Raw genomic sequence first — 20,082 nt, 5'->3', positions numbered from 1 at the left:
AAAATGAGGCTAAGTGAAATTAAGTGATTTTCTCCCAAGGTCTCACAGCTCGTGAAGAAGAGTTAGGACTCCAGCCCAGGTCTCTGGATGGCAAAGCTGCTCCTCCCACACCAGGCTGCCTCTTGCTGACTTCCCTCAGTACACAGAACAGCAGTGCTTACCTTCCAACTCTTCTTTCTCATAGTGGATGTTGAGAATTGTACTGGTCCCACCCTGATCCACCACAGCTTCTTCATCTGGTCTCTGTTGAAACATAAAGTAGTAGCCACAGTAATACCCATACATTCATTCAAACACTCATTCAAGTGAATTCCCTGGCGATCCAGTGGTTAGGGTTCCACGCTTCCACTGCAGGGGACATGGGCTCGACCCCTGGTTGGGGAACTAAGATGCCGCATGCTGCGCGGCCCCCCCAAAAAAACATTCACTCACTCAAGTACCATGTGTATGCCACACCCTTTATGCAACACTGAGGGGGAAAACCCAATGGTTTACAGATATTTTTAATTTCAATCTCACAATATCTCTGAGATGCAAACATGGCAGCCATTCTTTCTCATTTCATAAATAAGCAGCCCGATACTCAGAAAACTTTAATTACTGCCCAAGGTCAGAAATATGGTAAAAGGCAGAGCGAGGACTGAGTCCAGGTCTTGTGACTGCAGATCCCGTGCCTTTCCCACCCCTCCCCACTCCACCCATACGTCTGTATAACATGTTGGCATTTTGCAAGTGGTGTCAACCACATTGTCTCATTTGGTACAAGCTGGTCTCCTTGACCTCTCTGTTTACCACTCTGTCCTTGAAATTCTCCACCCTGCTCCTCTGTCCCATCCTAAGTCTCATCTCCTTTTTCTAACCATAATTCCCAAGGAAAAGCACTCTATCTTTTGTTTCCCACGCTTGAGCCTTACAATTTCAACAGTAGCCTGAAGCTGTGAGGATTAGTATCTGACAAACCGCCAGAATGTCACGCCTCAAGATCCATGTGTCTAAAACCCAACTAATCTGCCTTCCAAACTAGTACCCTGTGCCCATTTATTTACTCCTACCCATGACTCCATCATTTCTTAGTCCACATTTGAAATTTCAAACTTATTTATTCATCCATTCCATGTATTGAGTGCCTATCATATGCCTTCCAGAAAACAGTTCTTTTTTCTTATCAAGTCCTCGTTTGCAATTTCTCTCGAATTCACTCTCATCTCTCATCCTCTCTATCCTCCACTGTCCAGCCCTTTCAAACATAGAGGACATTTTTTCAGTTATAGAACCACACTCATTTTCTTCCCTGAGGGCTGCCCCTTGGCCTAGAACTATCACCCTCTCCCTGCTACTCCCACGTCCATCACCAGCAGCTAACACTTATTCATCAACCCATAGATCTCAGCCTAAATGCACTTCCTTAGAAGGCTTCCCTGACTACCTCCCATTAGTATGCCCCCATAGCACACTGTATTTCTCCTTAGTAATGACATGTCTCTGCTCCTTAAGGGAGGGACCATATCTTTCTTCCCGTTTCCCCAGCACCCTGCAGACTTTTCACATAGTAGGTGCTCAATAAATCTTTGTTAAAAGAACAAAGATAATGGTATCTACCTTATCAAGACCCTCACCAGATCCTGAATTATTTCAAATAACTATTTGCCTGACAATCAATTTCCTTTACCAAACCTGCAGCTCTAGCCAGGCTCTCTGATCCTGTAGGCACCATACACATTCCACACTGTCTGGTCATCTAGCAGGTCCTTCCCCAACTCTCCAGCACCCCAAATCCTCACCATCCTTGTAGATCCTGCTCAAATTTCCAGCTTCCGGTTCTAATTTTACTGTTTTATAGTTGACCACCTATGCTCCCAAATAAGACAACCCTGAACATAAAGCAATCCATTTTCCCAATGAAAAGATTCAAAAACAGTTTTCCAGGCCAAACTTCTAGGGAAGTAGATAAAATAGTCAAATGTCAATTTACAGTATTTTATTTATGAATTTAGTTTTATAGGCATATTTTAAATTATATATTATTACTATCATGGAATAATCTCCAAGATATAATATTAAGTTTGAAAAGCAAGGTGGAGCGGCCGCCCCCGGGGAGCTCGGGGAGCGCGGGGAGCGCAGGTCCGACGGCGGCGGCGGCGGCGGCGGCGCCGGCGCCAACGGCGCCGACGGCGGCGACGGCCGCAGGCGCCGCCGACGGCCGCAGGCGCCGCCACCTCCATAGCTGTTTACCCGGCTGCATTGTGGGAGTTTGACCTCCGTCGCCGCCAACCGCCGCCTCAGCTTTCGCCACCGCCGCCGCCGCCCACGCCATGGGGCCCGTGACTGACGACGAAATCATACGGAAGCGTCTCCTAATTGATGGAGATGGCGCTGGAGATGATCGGAGAATTAATCTGCTAGTGAAAAGTTTCATTAAATGGTGCAACTCTGGATCCCAGGAAGAGGAATACAGCCAGTACCAACGTATGCTGAGCACACTGTCCCGATGTGAATTTTCAATGGGCAAAACTTTGCTGGTATATGATATGAATCTCAGAGAAATGAAAAATTATGAAAAAACTTACAAAGAAATAGAACGTAGCATTGCTGAAGCACATGAAAAAATTGCTGAGTGCAAAAAGCAAATTCTTCAAGCAAAACGAACACGAAAATATCACCAAGAATACGATGCACTGGCAAAAGTGATCCACCGTCATCCAGACAGGCGTGAGACATTAAAGAAACTAGAGGCTCTGGGAAAAGAATTAGAGCATCTTTCACATATTAAAGAAAGTGTTGAAGGTAACCTGGAATGGAAAAGGAAACAGTTTTACGTTCTTCTTAGTATCCTCTATGAACTTAAGCAAACACTGGAAAATGATGAAAAGCCCTCAAAGGTAGAAGCAGCTCAAGAAACAAGCATGGAAACTGATCCTAAACCATAGACCAACTAACCACTCACCATTCCCAAGAATATTGAAGTAGCAACATGATCTTAGTGTGTTCAGAATTTGTTGTGCTCTTGAGACATTTAAAGTTTTGGCAGTGAACTACTTTGCTTTTAAATGTTAATGCACAGTTCATTCATATTTCTTCACACAAAGGAAGATGACTTCATCATATATTTGTTCTTATTGAAATGCCTTTTTTATACTTAAAAGGTAGGAAGCAACATCCAAAAATGTTTAATAAAATGTTTTCAAGCCAGATATGTTAGTGCTCTTTGGTATTCTAGGTAGTTTTTAACTGGTAACATTGAGTTGCTCACAAAATAAGTGGAAGACAGTGAGAAGGTGGCATTTCTAGGATGTATATGAGAAAATGAGTCAATTTCTGGAAATCGTTACCACTTTTGAAAATGAAGGCCATGAATAGGCTCTCAGGAGGGCTGTGAACTTGTGAAATTATGTACAAAATGTTTGTGATGTATGCTTATTGTGGGAGAGGTTCCGTGATAGTAAGAATCACTGATATCAGAGGTAATTACAAGATGCAAAGTAAATCAATATGTATTACTTTCTAGATCTCTGTCCTTTATACTTGAGCAATGTGGTTGTTAAATGTTTTGTTGAAATGTTTTCTCTCTATCGTTTTGTTCTGTAGGAGTCATTTTCAAGAGTCTTGCAAAAAGGATTTCATGATCTTTTTTAAAAATTAAAGTAGGGCTTCCCTGGTGGCGCAGTGGTTGAGAATCTGCCTGCCAATGCAGGGGACACGGGTTCGAGCCCTGGTCTGGGAAGATCCCACATGCCGCGGAGCAACTGGGCCCGTGAGCCACAATTACTGAGCCTGCGCGTCTGGAGCCTGTGCTCCACAACAAGAGAGGCCGCGATGGTGAGAGGCCCGCGCACCGCGATGAAGAGTGGTCCCCACTTGCCGCAACTAGAGAAAGCCCTCGCACAGAAACGAAGACTCAACACAGTCATAAATAAATAAATAAAAGAACGTGAATTTCTTTAAAAAAAAAAAAAATTAAACTAAATCTGAATCACTTGTAATTGTCTTAAGTATTGAATTACATGTCTAATACTTGTTAGGTTCCATCCTTATCCGTTTATTTTAGTTCAGAAACATGGCACTTTGCATGAACCATACCTTAATAATGTTACATTTTTGTAATTTTAATACAAACTCGTATCTTTAAAAAAATAAAAAATAAAAAAGATAAATAAAAAGCAAGGTGGAGGAAACTGTTTAATTTGCTAACTTTTATCTAAGAAAGGGTGTTGGAACAAAAACATCTGCTTACACTTAAAAACATACAAAGGAAGAATGAGCCGTAAAAGATGTTTTTAAATAGTTTCCTACAGAGGGGGGAGGGAATGGGGTAAAGAAGATAAGGATAGAAACTAAATTTCTTTGAAGATAACTTATTTTGCACATTTTTTACGTAATTTTAAAACAAAATTAATTAATTTTTAAAAAACCAAAATTTTACATTTTAAAAAGCAATTCCCACAAATCAAAAACAAAATGAAAACAAGTGCCAAACTGATGGCATAACTATTCCAAGAGAACTTATTCCAAGTAACTTTATACCATAAAGTTATAACTGACTGAACGTTCTTAGTGACATATATCCTAAGGACAAAAAGAATTTGAAAAGATCTTAAACTGCTTTTTAGTTGTCATATTGTTGGTTGTAGTGTTGGTGTTATTTTTCTGAGACTGTTGTGTATTGTGAGATAAAATAAATGAGTGATTATGTGAACTTTCTCTGGCACTCTCAGTGTGACTGAGATCTGGGGTTCTCAGAAGGTGTGAAAGCAGATACAGTTGCAGGACACATAGTCCTGAATGTGAATTGGAAGCACTGGAAGTATCAACAATGATATATTTTTTAATGCTTTAAAATTTGTAAATTTATGTTTCCTAGCTCTGTCTAGACTAAAGGCCTAGAAAAAATGATCAGCCAGTAGTAATAAGTATCATTAGCACCTAGATTGTGGTCTCTTAAAATGCCATTTTCTCTTAAAAGACACTCAAAGACAACGAGGGTTGTGTCAAAAGGACTCAGGATCCAACTTAGAGAGGTCCCTTGCCAAAAACAGGACAATTTGAACATTCGTAAGGGTGATAACTGTAACAGATTGAATATATCAAATATGTTTAAATCCATGAGTTCACCATGTCACTTTAAAAATTAGCTAATTGGTCAACATTGGAGGATAATACTAGCAAACCAACTCATTATTTTGCAAAATAGTAAAAATTTATCCCGGCTTTCCTATTTAAATTGTACCATAGAGTGGTACCATAGAGTAGATGAGAGAAGCTTCTTATTATAGAAAAGAATAAATGAAGAAGGAATGTTAGAATTAGAACATCGCCATTTTGCAATCCCTAATGGACTGCATTGATTTTCAAGGCCACTAATATCACAAAAAGAGAAAACCAGACACTGTGTGCCTCCTAATGGGATACCTTACCACCACCCATGAAGTAATCTCACCAAATAAATTGTCCCTGAATCTGATCAAGACTCTAAATCCAAATACCAATTTACCGAAAATACAAAGAAACAGAGTTCAGTGGGAAAAAAATACCACAGGAATATAATCAGCAAAACCCAGACAATGGAAAACTCTACAGCTATAGAACAAATCCTCTCCCCACCATCTTTTTTAAAATAAATAATTGCAAGAAGAGAAAGAGAGAGAGGAAGGCAAAACCAATAGGTTAAAAGAGACAACAAACCAATCTCAATATGTGGACTTAATTTGAATACTGATTTAAACTAACCAAAATAATTTTTAGTTATTTGTAAAATAATTTTTAAAGTTATGACATCTGAGACAATCAGAAATTTTTATCTTTTATGATATTAAAGAAATTATTATTTTCTCTTTAGGTGGTACTATGCTTATTTTTTAAAGAATCCTTATCTTTTAGTATTCATACTGAAATATTTACAAATGATTACAGATACGTAAAATAATGTTAACTTAGAAATACTACTTTTCTCACATTTTATAAAGTAATGTTATTCAAAATCTTCAGATACATCTTTAACATCAATGTTTTCCTCATTACCATGATGCTTTGAGTCAATTTCCCAGAGCATGTCAGTTTCACTTCCATCTAAGTTGTAAAGACTCTCATAAAATAAGTCAAGTCCTTTCTGAAGAATAACTTTTAAGTGGAAAAAACTTACCTTTATTTTACACTTATTTGTTATCTGTGAATTTCCTGACAGCAGGAGTCACATATTTTCATCTTTTGGTTCTCCCTGAGCCTAATACAGTAGCTTACCATTTTAAGTAGCCTGTGCTCCTGTAAGTTACAGGAGGGTAGGTACTGTGTCTTATGTTCACCACTATGTACCTAGCACCTAGTACAATGTCCAGTATGTGGTGGGTATCCAATACATTTTTTTTTTTTTTAAATAATGTTTTGGAGTTTCCCACAGGCAATGTTTGCTGATGGGGTAGCAAGGGAGTTTTTTTATTCTCTTTTTTTTTTTTTTTAAATTTATTTATTTATTAATTTTTGGCTGTGTTGGGTCTTCGTTTCTGTGCGAGGGCTTTCTCTAGTTGCAGCGAGCGGGGGCCACTCTTCATCATGGTGCGCGGGCCTCTCACTATTGTGGCCTCTCTTGCTGCAGAGCACAGGCACCAGACGCTCAGGCTCAGTAGTTGTGGCTCACGGGCCCAGTTGCTCCGCAGCATGTGGAATCTTCCCAGACCAGGGCTCAAACCCATGTCCCCTGCATTGGCAGGCAGATTCTCAACCGCTGCGCCACCAGGGAAGCCCTCCAATACATTTTGATGAGTAAATATTTATTAGTTTTTTTAACTCTTTCTCATATGATCATATATTTCCTCATAAAACTTCACATATATGTATACCTATATATTACTCGTATATACATATATACGAGTAATATATATATATAATATATATACAATATGTATATAATATATATTATAATATATATAATATATAATATATATAATAATATATATTATATATTATAATATAATATATATTATATATAATATAAATTATATTATAATATATAATATATATTACCTATATATACCTATACATACCTATATATATATACCTATATATTATACCTATGTATACATATGTACGAGTAATTTTTCATGTTGGCTTCCCCACAGGTTTGGAATATCTGGAGGGCAGGGACCAATTAATTACAATGCTTAGTACTGTCCACAGACACCTCACACAGCATAGAACACAGCAGGAATCTGGAGCGGGGCTGTGGTGCAGAGGGAGGGATGACTGACTTCTTGACTCTAAGACTATAAAAGCAAAATATAAAGAGCAAGGTCAATCATCTAAAATATTCAGGTTGAAAATCAACTTGTTGTTTGTTTCCCTAGTTTAGATGGGTTAATCACAGTCTAAAGTCACTGAATAAATGTTCATCCACTTTCTTTGTCCTGCCAAAGAAAACAGAGCCATTGTCAAACACCATCAGCCAGAGCATTTGAAAGGTCAGGCTTGAATGTGAATGTGTGGCCCTCGATTGGATCCTGGTTCAAATAAGCCAACTATTTTAAAAAACTATAAGGTGCTAACAGAAATTTAATCAACTGGATGGGTATATGATTATATTAAAGAATTACTGTCAATTTTTAAGTAAAATAATAATACAGGAGTACATCATTTTATTATGCTTCACTTTATTGCACTTCACAGGTATTGTATTTTTTACAAATTGAAGGTCTGTGGCAACCCTGAATGAAGCAAGACTATTGGCACCATTTTCCAACATCATTTGCTCCCTTCATGTCTCTGTGTCACATTTTGGTAATTTGCAATATTTCAGACTTTTTCATTATTATTATATTGTTATGGTGATCTGTGATCAGTGATCTTTGATACTACTATTGTAATTGTTTTGGGGCGCCACATACCATGCCCATTTAAGACGGCAAACTTAATCGATAAATGTTGTCTGTGTTCTGACGAGCAGTTCCCCATCTCTCTCCCTCTCTTCAGGCGTCCATATTTCCTGAGACACAACGATATTGAAATTAGGCCAGTTAATAACCCTACAATGGCCTCTAAGTGTTCAAGTGAAAGGAAGAGTTATACGTCTCTCACTTTAAGTCAAAAGCCAGAAATGATTAAGCTTAGTGAGGAAGGCATGTTGAAAGCCGAGATATGCCAAAAGCTAGGTCTCTTGCACCAGTTAGCCAAATTGTGAATGCAAAGGAAAAGTTCTTGAAGGAAATTAAAAGTGCTACTCCGGGCTTCCCTGGTGGCGCAGTGGTTGAGAATCTGCCTGCCAATGCAGGGGACACGGGTTCGAGCCCTGGTCTGGGAAGATCCCACATGCCACGGAGCAACTAGGCCGATGAGCCACAGCTACTGAGCCTGCGCGTCTGGAGCCTGTGCTCCGCAATGGGAGAGGCCGCGATAGTGAGAGGCCCGCGCACCGCGATGAAGAGTGGCCCCCGCTCGCCACAACTAGAGAAAGCCCTTGCGCAGAAACGAAGACCCAACACAGCCAAAAATAAATAAATAAATAAATAAATAATAAAAATAAAGGAATTCCTTTTTTAAAAAAAGTAAAATAAATATCCTTCTTAAAAAAAAAAAAAAAAAAAGTGCTACTCCAGTGAAGACACGAATGATAAGAAAGCAAAACAGCCTTACTGTGATGTGGAGAAAGTTTTAGTGTTCTGGATAGAAGATCAAACTAGTCACAACATTCCCTTTAGCCAAAATGTAATCCAGAGCAATGTCCTAACTCTCTTCAATTCTATGAAAGCTGAGAGAGATGAAGAAGCTGCAGAAGAAAAGTTTGAAGCTAGCAGGGCTTGGTTCATGAGGTTTAAGGAAAGAAGCCGTCTCTATAACATAAATGTGCAAGGTGAAGCAGCAACTGCTGATATAGAAGCTGCAGCAAGTTATCCAGAATATCTAGCTATCTCAGAAAATCGATGAAGGTGGCTACACTAAAGAACAGATTTTCAGTGTAGACAAAACAGCCTTCTATTGGAAGAAGATGCCATCTAGGACTCTCATAGCTAGAGAGGATGTCAATGCCTGGCATCAAAGCTGCAAAGGACAGGCTGACTCTTGTTAAGGGCTAATGAAGCTGGTGACTTTAAGTTGAAGCCAATGCTCATTTGCCATCCCCAAAATCCTAGGGCCCTTCAGAATTATGCTAAGTCTATTCTGCCTGTGTTCTATCAATGAAACAACAAAGCCTGGATGATAGCACATATGTTGACAACATGGTTTACTGCATATTTTAAGCCCACTGTTGAGATCTACTGCTCAGAAAAAAAGATTCCTTTCAAAATATTACTGCTCATCGACAACGCCCCTGGTCACCCGAGAGCTCTGATGGAGATGTACAATGAGATTCATGTTGTTTTCATGCCTGCTAACACAACATCCATTCTGCAGCCCATGGCTCAAGGAGTCATTTTGACTTTCAAGTCTTATTATTTAAGAAATACATTTCATAAGGCTGTAGCTGCCATAGATAGTGAATCCTCTGATGGGTAGGGGCAAAGTAAATAAAAAACCTTCTGGAAAGGATTCACCATTCTAGATGCCATTAAGAACATTCTTGATTCTTGGGTAGAGGTCAAAATATCAACATTAACAGGAGTTGGGAGGAAGATGATTCCAACCCTCATGGATGATTTTGAGGGGTTCAAGACTTCAGAGGAGGAAGTAACTGCCCATGTGGTGCAAATAGCAAGAGAACTAGAATTAGAAGTGGATCCTGAAGATGGGACTGAATTGCTGCAATCTCACCATGAAACTTGAACAGATGAAGAGTTGCTTCGTATGGATGAGCAAAGAAAGTGGTTTCTTGAGATGGAATCTACTCCTGGTGAAGATGCTGGGAAGACTGCTGAAATGACAACAAAGGATTTAGAATATTACATGAACTTAGTTGATAAAGCAGTGGCAGGGCTTGAGAGGACTGACTCCAATTTTGAATGAAGTTCTACTGTGTGTAAAATGCTATCAAACAGCATTGCAGGCTACAGAGAAATCATTCGTGGAAAGAAGAGTAAACGATGTGGCAAACCTCATTGTCTTGTTTTAAGAAACTGCAACAGCCAGCCCAGCCTTCAGCAGCCACCATCCTGATCCATCAGCAGCCATCAGCATCAAGGCAAGATCCTCCACCAGCAAAAAGATTATGACTTGCTAAAGGCTCAGATGATGGTTAGCATTTTTTAGCAATAAAGTATTTTTTAATTAAGGTATGTACATTTTTAGATATAATGCTATTGCATACTTAATACATTACAGTATAGTATAACCATAGCTTTTATATGTACTGAGAAACCAGCAAGTTTGTGCAACTTGCTTTATTGCAATATTCACTTTATTGTGGTGGTCTGGAATTGAACCTGCAATATCTCCAAGGTATGCCTGTATTGTGATATGGTGATTATGTCATTTTTTTAAAAAAAGGGCCCAGGCTTCCCTGGTGGCGCAGTGGTTGAGAATCTGCCTGCCAATGCAGGGGACACGGGTTCGAGCCCTGGTCTGGGAAGATCCCACATGCCGCAGAGCAACTGGGCCCGTGAGCCACAACTACTGAGCCTGCGCGTTTGGAGCCCGTGCTCCGCAACAAGAGAGGCCGCGATAGTGAGAGGCCCGCGCACCGCGATGAAGAGTGGCCCCCGCTCGCCGCAACTAGAGAAAGCCCTCGCACAGAAACGAAGACCCAACACAGCCATAAATAAATAAATTTTAAAAATTAAAAAATAAAAAAAATAAAAATAAAAAAAGGGCCCTTAATCTTAAGTGAAACATACTTAATTATACGATGTCTGGGATCTGGAGAATGGGTAGACCCATAAATGAAACAAGATAGGTTGTTTGTTCATTGTTGGAGCCAGGTCATGGGGTACTTCAAGTCTCTGTACTTTGGTATATGCTTAAAACGTTCCATAAATTTCAAATATATTAAAGTTTGCTTAAAATCATAAAAAATGAAAAGAAAGGAACATCAAGTCTCATTGGTCTGTGCTTGCTGCAGATTCCTCACCAGTTGATTATTACTTCCTCTGATACCGTCATTATTTATGGCTGAGAGGATTTCTTAACCATGGATTTCCAGGGTTCCTATGTTCCTATGGGCTTCAGAGGATTATGTGTGAGCGTGCATTTTTCTCGGGAGAGGGTCCATAACTTTCATCAGATTCTCAGGGGAGCTTGTGACTCAGAAAATATTAGAATCATGAGAACCACACTGTATAAGTTTAGGAGAAAAAGGAAAGGAGGGAGGGAGGGAAAGAGAAAGGGAAAGAAGGATGAACTAGAGAAAAGACCCTGTTTCTGTATGTCTTACTGGCTCATGAGAATGACCCACTATGTAAATGTGAATTGACTTGGGTGCCTACCTGAAGGACTAAGTAAGATAAAAAGAACCAAGAGGGTTAAATACACATTAAAACATTGAAACTGCAAGGCATATCGTGAGAAAGAAAGCACTGTTATAAGCCTTGACGAATGAATGAATTATAGCTGAGTAGCAGACCAGATTCTCACTTACAGTTAATGGACAAATTAAAAGGCAGGCATGGGGCTGAGTCTTACATAATGGCCCCAGATCCTTGGAGCAGACGCAGAGGCTGCAGGCGAGGGGGAAGCAGCAGGCAGTGGAGCCCACCTTGAGCCCTCTCCCTGACCCCTCGCTGCGGCTCCACTCTGAACCTGCAGGGTGGTAGTACTGCCAGACTCAGCTCAGCCTCCTTTCCTGAAATCAGTCTCAGACTCTTTCACCTACAAAGCCCCTTTCATCTTTTTTTTTTTTAATTAATTAATTCATTTTTTTTTGGGCTGCGTTGGGTCTTCGTTACTGCACGTGGGCTTTGTCTAGTTGTGGCGAGCAGGGGCTACTCTCCGTTGCGGTGCACGGGCTTCTCATTGTGGTGGCTTCTCTTGTTGCGGAGCACGGGCTCTAGGTGCGCGGGCCTCAGTAGTTGTGGCACGTGGGCTCAGTAGTTGTGGCTCGGGGGCTCTAGAGCGCAGGCTCAGTAGTTGTGGCGCACGGGCTTAGTTGCTCCGCGGCATGTGGGATCTTCCCGGACCAGGGCTCGAACCCGTGTCCCCTGCACTGGCAGGCGTGTTCTTAACCACTGCGCCACCAGGGAAGTCCCCCCCTTTCATCTTTTATCCAATGTTTTCAGGTAACACCCTCCTACCCCACCCACCCAACAACAACAACAACGAGTCAAGTATTTATTGAGTTCTGATACACAATCATTTTAAAATCAACAAATACAGAAGTGACTTCCAGGGTTTCTAATCAACAAACTGAGTCACCACAATTAGTACTGGGAACAAATATTTACTGAGCACTTACTGTATACCTAGCATTGTGCTTTACACACCTTACCTCACTTAATCCGCACAACAGTCCTAAATCAAGGCTAAGTAAGATCTCACAAGAGTTAAGTGAGATAGGAGGAACGTCAACTCAAGTCTCTCTGTATTAACATTATATACTACAGTGCATTAACATCATACACTAACATTGCCAAAAGCAAAGAACCTGGTCATTTTAGAGAGCTCTGGTCACCTAATCATGGATTAATGTCCACAGTGAAAACAGCTCAAGATCGTCATATTATTATCTTCTTAAATCCTTGTACTTCACGCTGCCTTTGCTGACCAGAATTCCAATACTTCTCCATCTCCTTATTCACTTCCCACTCCCTCTTCATCCAGAAAGCCCATGAATTCTGACCCCCTGTAGAGCCCATCACTGAATCTGACCCACAGATCCCCAACTCTCTAATGCCCTCAATTTGACTTCCTCAGTGAATGCAGACAACCTATAGCAAGAAAAAGGGGTTCCATGAGGATGTGTGCAGCTGTTCTAGACCCCCTCCCAGTGGCCGTGAGCTCCTGAACACCCATGAGCTTCCTATTCTGACTCTTCAGCAGCCTGCTAGGGGCCTAAAATTCCAAAGTAGCTCTGGTTTCTCAGTGACTTTTTTATTGAACCCCACTTGTAGTCACTCCTGTTCCATACAACTTACTAGTTAGCACATCGTGGTTGGCAGAATAATGGCCCCCAAAGGACTTGCACATCTTAATCCCTGGAACCTATGAATATGTTACCTTACACGGCAATGGGGAATTAAGGTTGCAGATGGAAACAGGGTTGCTAATCAGTGGACCTTAAAATAAGGACATTATCTGGATTATCCAGTGGGATCAATGTAATCACAAGGATCCTTAAAAGTGGAAGAGGGGGCTTCCCTGGTGGTGCAGTGGTTGAGAGTCTGCCTGCCAATGCAGGGGACGCGGGTTCGAGCCCTGGTCTGGGAGGATCCCACATGCCCCGGAGCAACTGGGTCCGTGAGCCACAATTACTGAGCCTGCGCGTCTGGAGCCTGTGCTCCGCAGCAAGAGAGGCCGCGATGGTGAGAGGCCCGCGCACCGCGATGAAGGGTGGCCCCCACTTGCCACAACTGGAGAAAGCCCTCGCACAGAAATGAAGACCCAATACAGCCATAAATGGATAAATAAATAAATAAATAAAAATTAAAAAAAAAAAAAAAGTGGAAGAGGGAGGCAGAAGAGTGGAGCTGGAGAACGAGGTTTGATGACAAAAGCTGGGTCTGAGAGATGCTGTGTTGCTGGTTTTGACTGTGGAGGAAGGGAACTGTGAGCCAAGGAATGCAGGCAGCCTCACGAAGCTGAAGAAGTTAAGGAAACAGATTCTCCCCTAGAAGCTCCAGAAAGAAACAGCCCCGTCCAACACGTTGATTTTAGCGCAGTGAGACTTGTGCTGAACTTCTGAACTGCAGAACTGTAAGATAATCAATTTGTGTTGCTTTAAGCCAGTAAATTTGTGGTCATTTGTTAGGGCAGCAATAGACACTAATACATACATTAATGGCTTTCTAACTAGCAAAACCAGAGTAAACTTGTTACTACCTTACAGGAAACAACCAACCTCTCCATTATCTCAGATTTGCTGCTGTTACCTAGCAGCAGATTTAGAATAAACACATTGCTTTTCTGTGTCCTGATTACCACTGTGGCAGGCTTAACTGAGAGCCCTGTCTACCCTGCCAAGGCAAACCATGAGGTAAGACAATTATCTACAAGTTCAGAAGGAAGTAAATTTGCAAACTGAATTGTCCCCCCAGCATGCCTCAATTCTCTGCTTGGCAGGAAAGTCCACACCTCTCCTACTGAAGCTCCCCAGTAGAGATGGTAACGCCAGATAAAGAGAATGCTCACATGTTCCCCAATTCCCACACAGGAAAGGAACACCTAGTGTGTGGGGAGGGGCTGGAGGCATATGGATTGTACATTGCAAGGCAGGAAGAGGAGAAGCTGCTATGGTTGATACTTTTGTTCAGTAACATTCAGCAAATACATACTGACTGCTTCCCATGAACTGACCATGACCCTCAGAAAAGTTATCCGCTCTCTACAGAGCCATTCATTCGCTCAGCAAATATTTATTGAGCACAAACACGTGCCAGGGCCGCTGGGCACTAGCATCCAAGTTTTTCAGGTCTACTTTAAAACATGAAGTGTGACTCTCTTCCCAACCGCCAAGCTTCCCAGTTATCAGCCATTCACCAGGATTTGTTATTCTGAAGATTTCTTCAAAATCTCCCGTTCTGAGCCGGCCTGATTCACATAAAAGCCTTGGTAATTGCCCAAATTCACTTGCTCCCCTCTCCGCCACTTGCACCCTCTCTGAACCTCCCTGCGGTTCCCAGCACCACTTGGCTCAAGTGCTGCTGGTTTCAACCTCTCCAGCCTTCTCTTCCAAAAATTCTTTCTGTTCAGTTCTGGAAGTGCTGATCGCGAGAATTTTGAAGCTACAAGTTGTCCCTAGTTCCAGTCCAAACTAGGAGCTCTCCCTCAAGCTTTCTGATCTTCTTCCACTCTTACTATCCCTTTTAAGAGCTCACAGACTCCTAAAATTGCAATAACCACCTCCGGTGATCTCATCAAAATTCAATAATGCAGGCCTTCATTAACTCATCCTAAACTCCACCAACAGCCGCCTAGCTGGCCTCCTTCATTCCAGCTCTTCCCACTCTAATACATCCTTTGTACACCTTGCCACACGTATCTTCCCAAACACGTTTAAGTGCTCATTTTTAATCAGTCACCGGTCTAGGTGTCAGAGACACAAGCCACGGTAATGTAGAGTGATTAAGGACACTTCTTTAGAGACGGCCAGCTCTGCCACTTCTTAGAAGTTACTTAACCACTCTACATCTTGGTTTCCTCATTTGGAAAATAAGCATAATAAGGGCATGCAAGTTTCAGGGTTATTGAGAGAATTAAAGGAGACGATGCATGGAAAGCACTTGGCAGCGTACCTGGCACATGGCAAGCACTCAATACAAGTTAACTTACATAAACAACATGAAAGGGAGCTGGCAGGTTAGCAGCAGAGATGAACATGTAGATTCCACAAGTTAGGGATGGAAGAAGTTATAGCACGTGGTGGTGGTTGTGAGCAAAAAAGACTGAGTGATAAATTCTGATGGTGACGTGGAGCCAGACGTTAAAGATTCAAATGGAATATTCTAGGTGGAGAGGAGGGGAAAAGTTTTCCAGCTAGAATACCTGAGCAAAGGTACAGCAGCAGAGAAAGGAGAGCTTTTGTGTAATAAAGCAATGACCATCTGAGGCTCTGGGCTGATACTGACAAGACCAGGAGCTCCTTAAAGAGAAGTACATTGACTTGGGACACAAGAGAGTCGTTCATTCACTCAGCAACTGAGCACAGATTTTATACCAGGCACTGTGTAGATGACAAGATTTTCAACCCAGTCCCTGCCCTCATGAAGCTTCTATTTGAAAAGATAATAATCAAGAAATCAAAACAAGAACACTCCAGATAAGTTATATATGCTATTAAGAAAATAAAGCAGAATCATATGAAAGAGATTAACTGTGAGTCGAGGCCAAGAAAAGCCACCCTGAGGAGGGGGCATCTGAGTTGAGTCACGAGAAGGCCCAGGTAGAAGAATGTCCACAGGAATGACAAGAACAACGTTCTTGAGGCGTGAAGGAGCTGGTCATATTGAAGGAACAGAAAGATAGCCAGTGCAGGGGTGAGTGGTGAGAGAGTGGAGGAGAGGTCGTCAGGGAGGGTGGGCAAGGCCCTGGTCACAATGAAGCTTGGTAGGACACAATAAGGAGTTTGGATTTTATTCTAAAGTGTACTGGGAAGCCACTGAAGGGTTTCGAGATAGGATATGACATCTGATTTGTGTTTTTAAAAGCTCTCTGGGGGACTTCCCTAGTGGCATAGTGGTCAAGAATCTACCTGCCAGTGCAGGGGACATGGGTCCGACCCCTGGTCCGGGAAGCTCCCACATGCCGCAGAGCAACTAAGCCCATGTGCCACAACTACTGAGCCTGCGCTCTAGAGCCCGCGAACCACAACTACTGAGCCCACGCACCTAGAGCCCACGCTCCACAACAAGAGAAGCCACCCCGATGAGAAGCCCGCGCACTGCAAGGAAAAGCAGTCCCTGTTCAATGCAACTATAGAAAGCCCGCGGGCAGCAATGAAGACCCAACACAACCAAAAATTAATTAATTAATTAATTTAAAAAAAAAAAAAAAGCTCTCTCTGGGACTTCCCTGGTGGCGCAATGGTTAAGAATCCGCCTGCCCAAAGAATATACAAATCAATTTTCACTGCAAAGTAAAGGAGCTGTTACAGTGGAGGATTACTGGACTGAATGTCAATATTATGACATAGTATGAGTGTGTTTCATGTTTGGTAATTGCAATCATTGTTGCTTTTGTTGTGGTCAAAAAAAAAAAACCCAACTCAATGTGACTTGAGGACAAATAGGAAATGTATTAACTCACATATCATTAAACAGTCCAGGGACAAGACTGGTTTCAGATTGAAAAAAAAAAAAAATGATGCTTAGTGATTCTTCAGCATGATACTGGGTTAACCAGAATTTATTTTCTGTATATATGATATGCATATATACGTGTGTGCATGTATATGCATATATCTTTCAAATTGAAAAGAAAAAAAGAAACAGAAGTTCAAAAAAAAAAAAAGAATCCGCCTGCCAATGCAGGGGACACGGGTTCAACCCCTGGTCCGAGAAGAACCCACATGCCATGAAGCAACTAAGCCCTTGTGCCACAACTAATGAGCCTGCGCTCTAGAGCCCGTGAGCCACAACTACTGAAGCCTGCGTGCTCTAGGGCTTGCATGCTACAACTACTGAGCCCACGTGCTGCAACTACTGAAGCCCGTGCACCTAGAGCCCATGCTCCGCAACAAAAGAAGCCACCGCAATGAGAAGCCCATGCACTGCAACAAAGAATAGCCCCCGCTCGCCGCAAATAGAGAAAGCCTGCACGCAGCAACGAAGACCCAACGCAGCCAAAAAAAAAAAAAACAACCTCTCCCTGGCTGCCATGGGGCAAGTGGACTGTAGAAGGAAGAGCAGGAGGAAACTTTTAGGAGCCAGCACAGTAGTCCAAACCAGAGAAAACAGCCTAGACTTAGGATATTTAGATGTGATGCCTGGAATCTCAGTTTACATCAAGTTACACAGTCTGCTCACTTTGCAACGCCCGCTCCCTTCCACACAGCTCAGTTGGCACATAGGAGGCTTAGTTGGTAACTTTCAATCGATTGACCGTGTCTCCCCCAAGTCACCCCCATTTCCTTTCCTCCTTCTACCCTTGTTTCTTTTCCACCCTATATCTCAAGTACCCATTTGCCCATCACCTGACTCAGCCTTTACAAGGTCCTGATGTTCCCACTCCATTCTTTACTCTCTCGTCACCCCACTGCCCACAAAAGTTTCATGAACTAGATATAAAAGAGATAATTATTTTCTGTGCTATCCCAGAAGCACTCAGGAATTATCGTTTTCACAGAGCACTAACAGAAGCCTGGGGGTTATTATGATCTTGACAATACAACTGGAACACATTCTGCATGTTAAGGACACTGTCTCCTCACATTCGTTCCAGCCTGTTCTCCCCGCTGCAGCCAGAGAAATCTTTCAGGAGGAGAATGTAATCATGATCTCGTTAGCTCTCATTCTCTCTCTGGCTCCTCTCTCTTTCTCTCTCTCTCTGTATGTTATGACCCCAGAGTACATCTCACACCATTCCCCTCATTGCTCCCTATGGCTCCATCCACAATGGCCTTCTTTCAGGTCTTCTAACCAGATGTGCCCCCTCTGCTGTTCTTTGTCTCCAAAGCCCTTTGATCTCCCTCTTCCCTCAGTTGACACTTATTCTTTAGATCTTTGCCCAAATTTTCTTCCTTAGCAAAATCTGTGATCTGAGGCCAAAGCTGGAACCATTGTGATATACACTCACAGCACTGCATATCTTCCTTTCTAAGCACGCATCACAGTTTATAAATAATACACTTATTTGTGTGACTGATTAAAATGGTTATTCACACACACACATACACACACACACACAGACACACTCAATGGGATCATCTAGTAGTAAACTATTACCAGGAAGAAGAGGAGTGAGTCAGTGATACACATTTTGCTACAAACTCAAGTTTTCTCTGCCTCTTTACAGAAACCATCCTGACGTCAACATGGTCCTTGTTTCAAGACCTGTCATCCTTCTGAGAAGGTCCATCATTCTCTTCACAGCCCTCCACTTCAGACTTGACCTCCCTTCAACACCTCTTTCCAGAGCAGTAACCACATCGTCACGTGATGGGCACAGGAAAGGGGGGAGTGAGAATTCAATGAGCTCCCACTCCTATACTGGTTGCCACACAATAAACATCATTTTACAGAGCTCTTTCACAAACAGCGCCTCATTTCGTCCTCAAAATCACCCTGTGAGGTAAGCAAAGCCGATATTATCATTCCCATTTTGCTAGATGGGGAAACTGTGGTTCAAAGAGGCAAGTGACTTACTCAAGGTCACAAAGCCTGTGAGAGGCAGATGTAGGATTTGAACGTATAGTCTCTGACCCCTAGTCCAATGCTTTACCTTACATTAGCCACCCCAACAGTTGGGTTATCAGCTACTTAAACCTAGTTTCCTCATTCCTTTAAATAAACACCTGTTCCTGACCCCTTAACACTTCCCCAGCCCATTTCCAGTTCCCTATCCAGAACTTGACAGCTGGCTGTGCAACGGGATGGAGGGAGTCATAAAGCTGACCACACTGACAAGGTTTAGGGTTTGGTCTCAGCCTCAAGTCTTTCTAGCTCTTCCTCTGAGCCAGTGAGGAACCAGAAACCCCCAGAAATAAAAACACAAAGAGGAGACATGCCTCACCAGAGCAAGGTCCCTGGCTACCCTTTCTCCCACGTTCCAGGAGGACACGGCAAGGCCAGAAGCCAGCCTCTTTCCCAGCAAGGAGGATCCGAGGAGAACAGAGGTCACCGGCCGCGGGCCGTCAGGGCTCCTCAGCCGGCCACGCAAAGGATGCGGCTCCCCCTTTTGGCCCAAGGTCACCCATTCGCAGCCCGTGCCCGATCCCCGACCGCCCGGAGCGCCCCCTGGTGTCCCGAGCTGGCCTCCCCTCGCCCTCAGGGAGTGGCCTGCGGAGCCCCGACTCGGGGGCAGAGAAAGGAGGGTGGGCAGAGGATGAGAAGGCTGAGCCCCGGGGAGGGGCGGGAGGCGGGGCCCTACCTGATAGCTGAGGACGCCGTCCGGCTCGTTACTCCCGGCCCGCATGGCGGAGCCCAACTAGGTCTCGCCCGCGGGCTCCAGGCCGAACGTCAGCAGTCCACGCACTCTGGTCGGGTTTGAGGAGATCGCCCGAGCGGCGACCCCTACCCTGGAGCCAACAATCAACCATCAACCACCGCCGCCGCCTCCATAGCCGCCGGCCCGCGAGGCCTCGCCGCAGCCAATCAACGCGCGGCCTGTGCGGCCAATCAGGGCGCGGAGCACCGGAGGACGCTGTCCGGCGGTACCCTGGACTACCAGGAGGAGGAGGAGGGAGCCGGGGAGCCAACCGCTCTGGGGCCCGGTTGCCATGGAAACCGCCTCCCTCCCTTCAGGGGCCTCTGGGTTTGAAGGTCCTTCCGACTGCTTGCTAGAGATTGAAAATTTCGTGGTTCTATTTGAGGATGCACCTGACCCTTGAAAACGGAGAAAGTGTCGGTTTTGTCTATCGTG

At 43.1% G+C, this 20,082-nt stretch overlaps 2 protein-coding genes across 5 annotated transcripts in view; one reads left to right on the top strand and one right to left on the bottom strand.

Moving 5' to 3' along the window:
* Window positions 1-19,773, bottom strand: part of SLC4A8 (solute carrier family 4 member 8) — an 84,323-nt gene extending 64,550 nt beyond the window's left edge. For 3 of the 4 annotated variants that reach the window (XM_059935914.1, XM_059935915.1, XM_059935916.1), the window contains exons 1-2: window positions 19,591-19,773; window positions 162-243 (exon numbers count right to left, since the gene is read on the bottom strand). In XM_059935914.1, the coding sequence (XP_059791897.1) occupies window positions 162-243; window positions 19,591-19,635 (127 nt within the window). In that variant the 5' untranslated portion in view covers window positions 19,636-19,773. Of the gene's footprint in view, window positions 1-161; window positions 244-19,233; window positions 19,331-19,590 lie in introns of those variants that run through there. The other variant, XM_059935917.1, reaches the window with a different exon arrangement.
* LOC132372529 (THO complex subunit 7 homolog) lies at window positions 2,311-3,074 on the top strand. Its single transcript, XM_059934597.1, has one exon. It carries the CDS (start codon window positions 2,313-2,315, stop codon window positions 2,925-2,927), a length of 615 nt encoding a protein of 204 aa, XP_059790580.1. The 5' UTR covers window positions 2,311-2,312; the 3' UTR covers window positions 2,928-3,074.
* Window positions 19,774-20,082: the final 309 nt, after the last annotated feature.

Source organism: Balaenoptera ricei, chromosome 10, assembly GCF_028023285.1.
Source record: "Balaenoptera ricei isolate mBalRic1 chromosome 10, mBalRic1.hap2, whole genome shotgun sequence".
Taxonomy (NCBI): domain Eukaryota; kingdom Metazoa; phylum Chordata; class Mammalia; order Artiodactyla; family Balaenopteridae; genus Balaenoptera; species Balaenoptera ricei.
The sequence above is the reverse complement of the archived record's forward strand: the minus strand, read 5'-3'. Positions and strand labels throughout refer to the sequence as shown.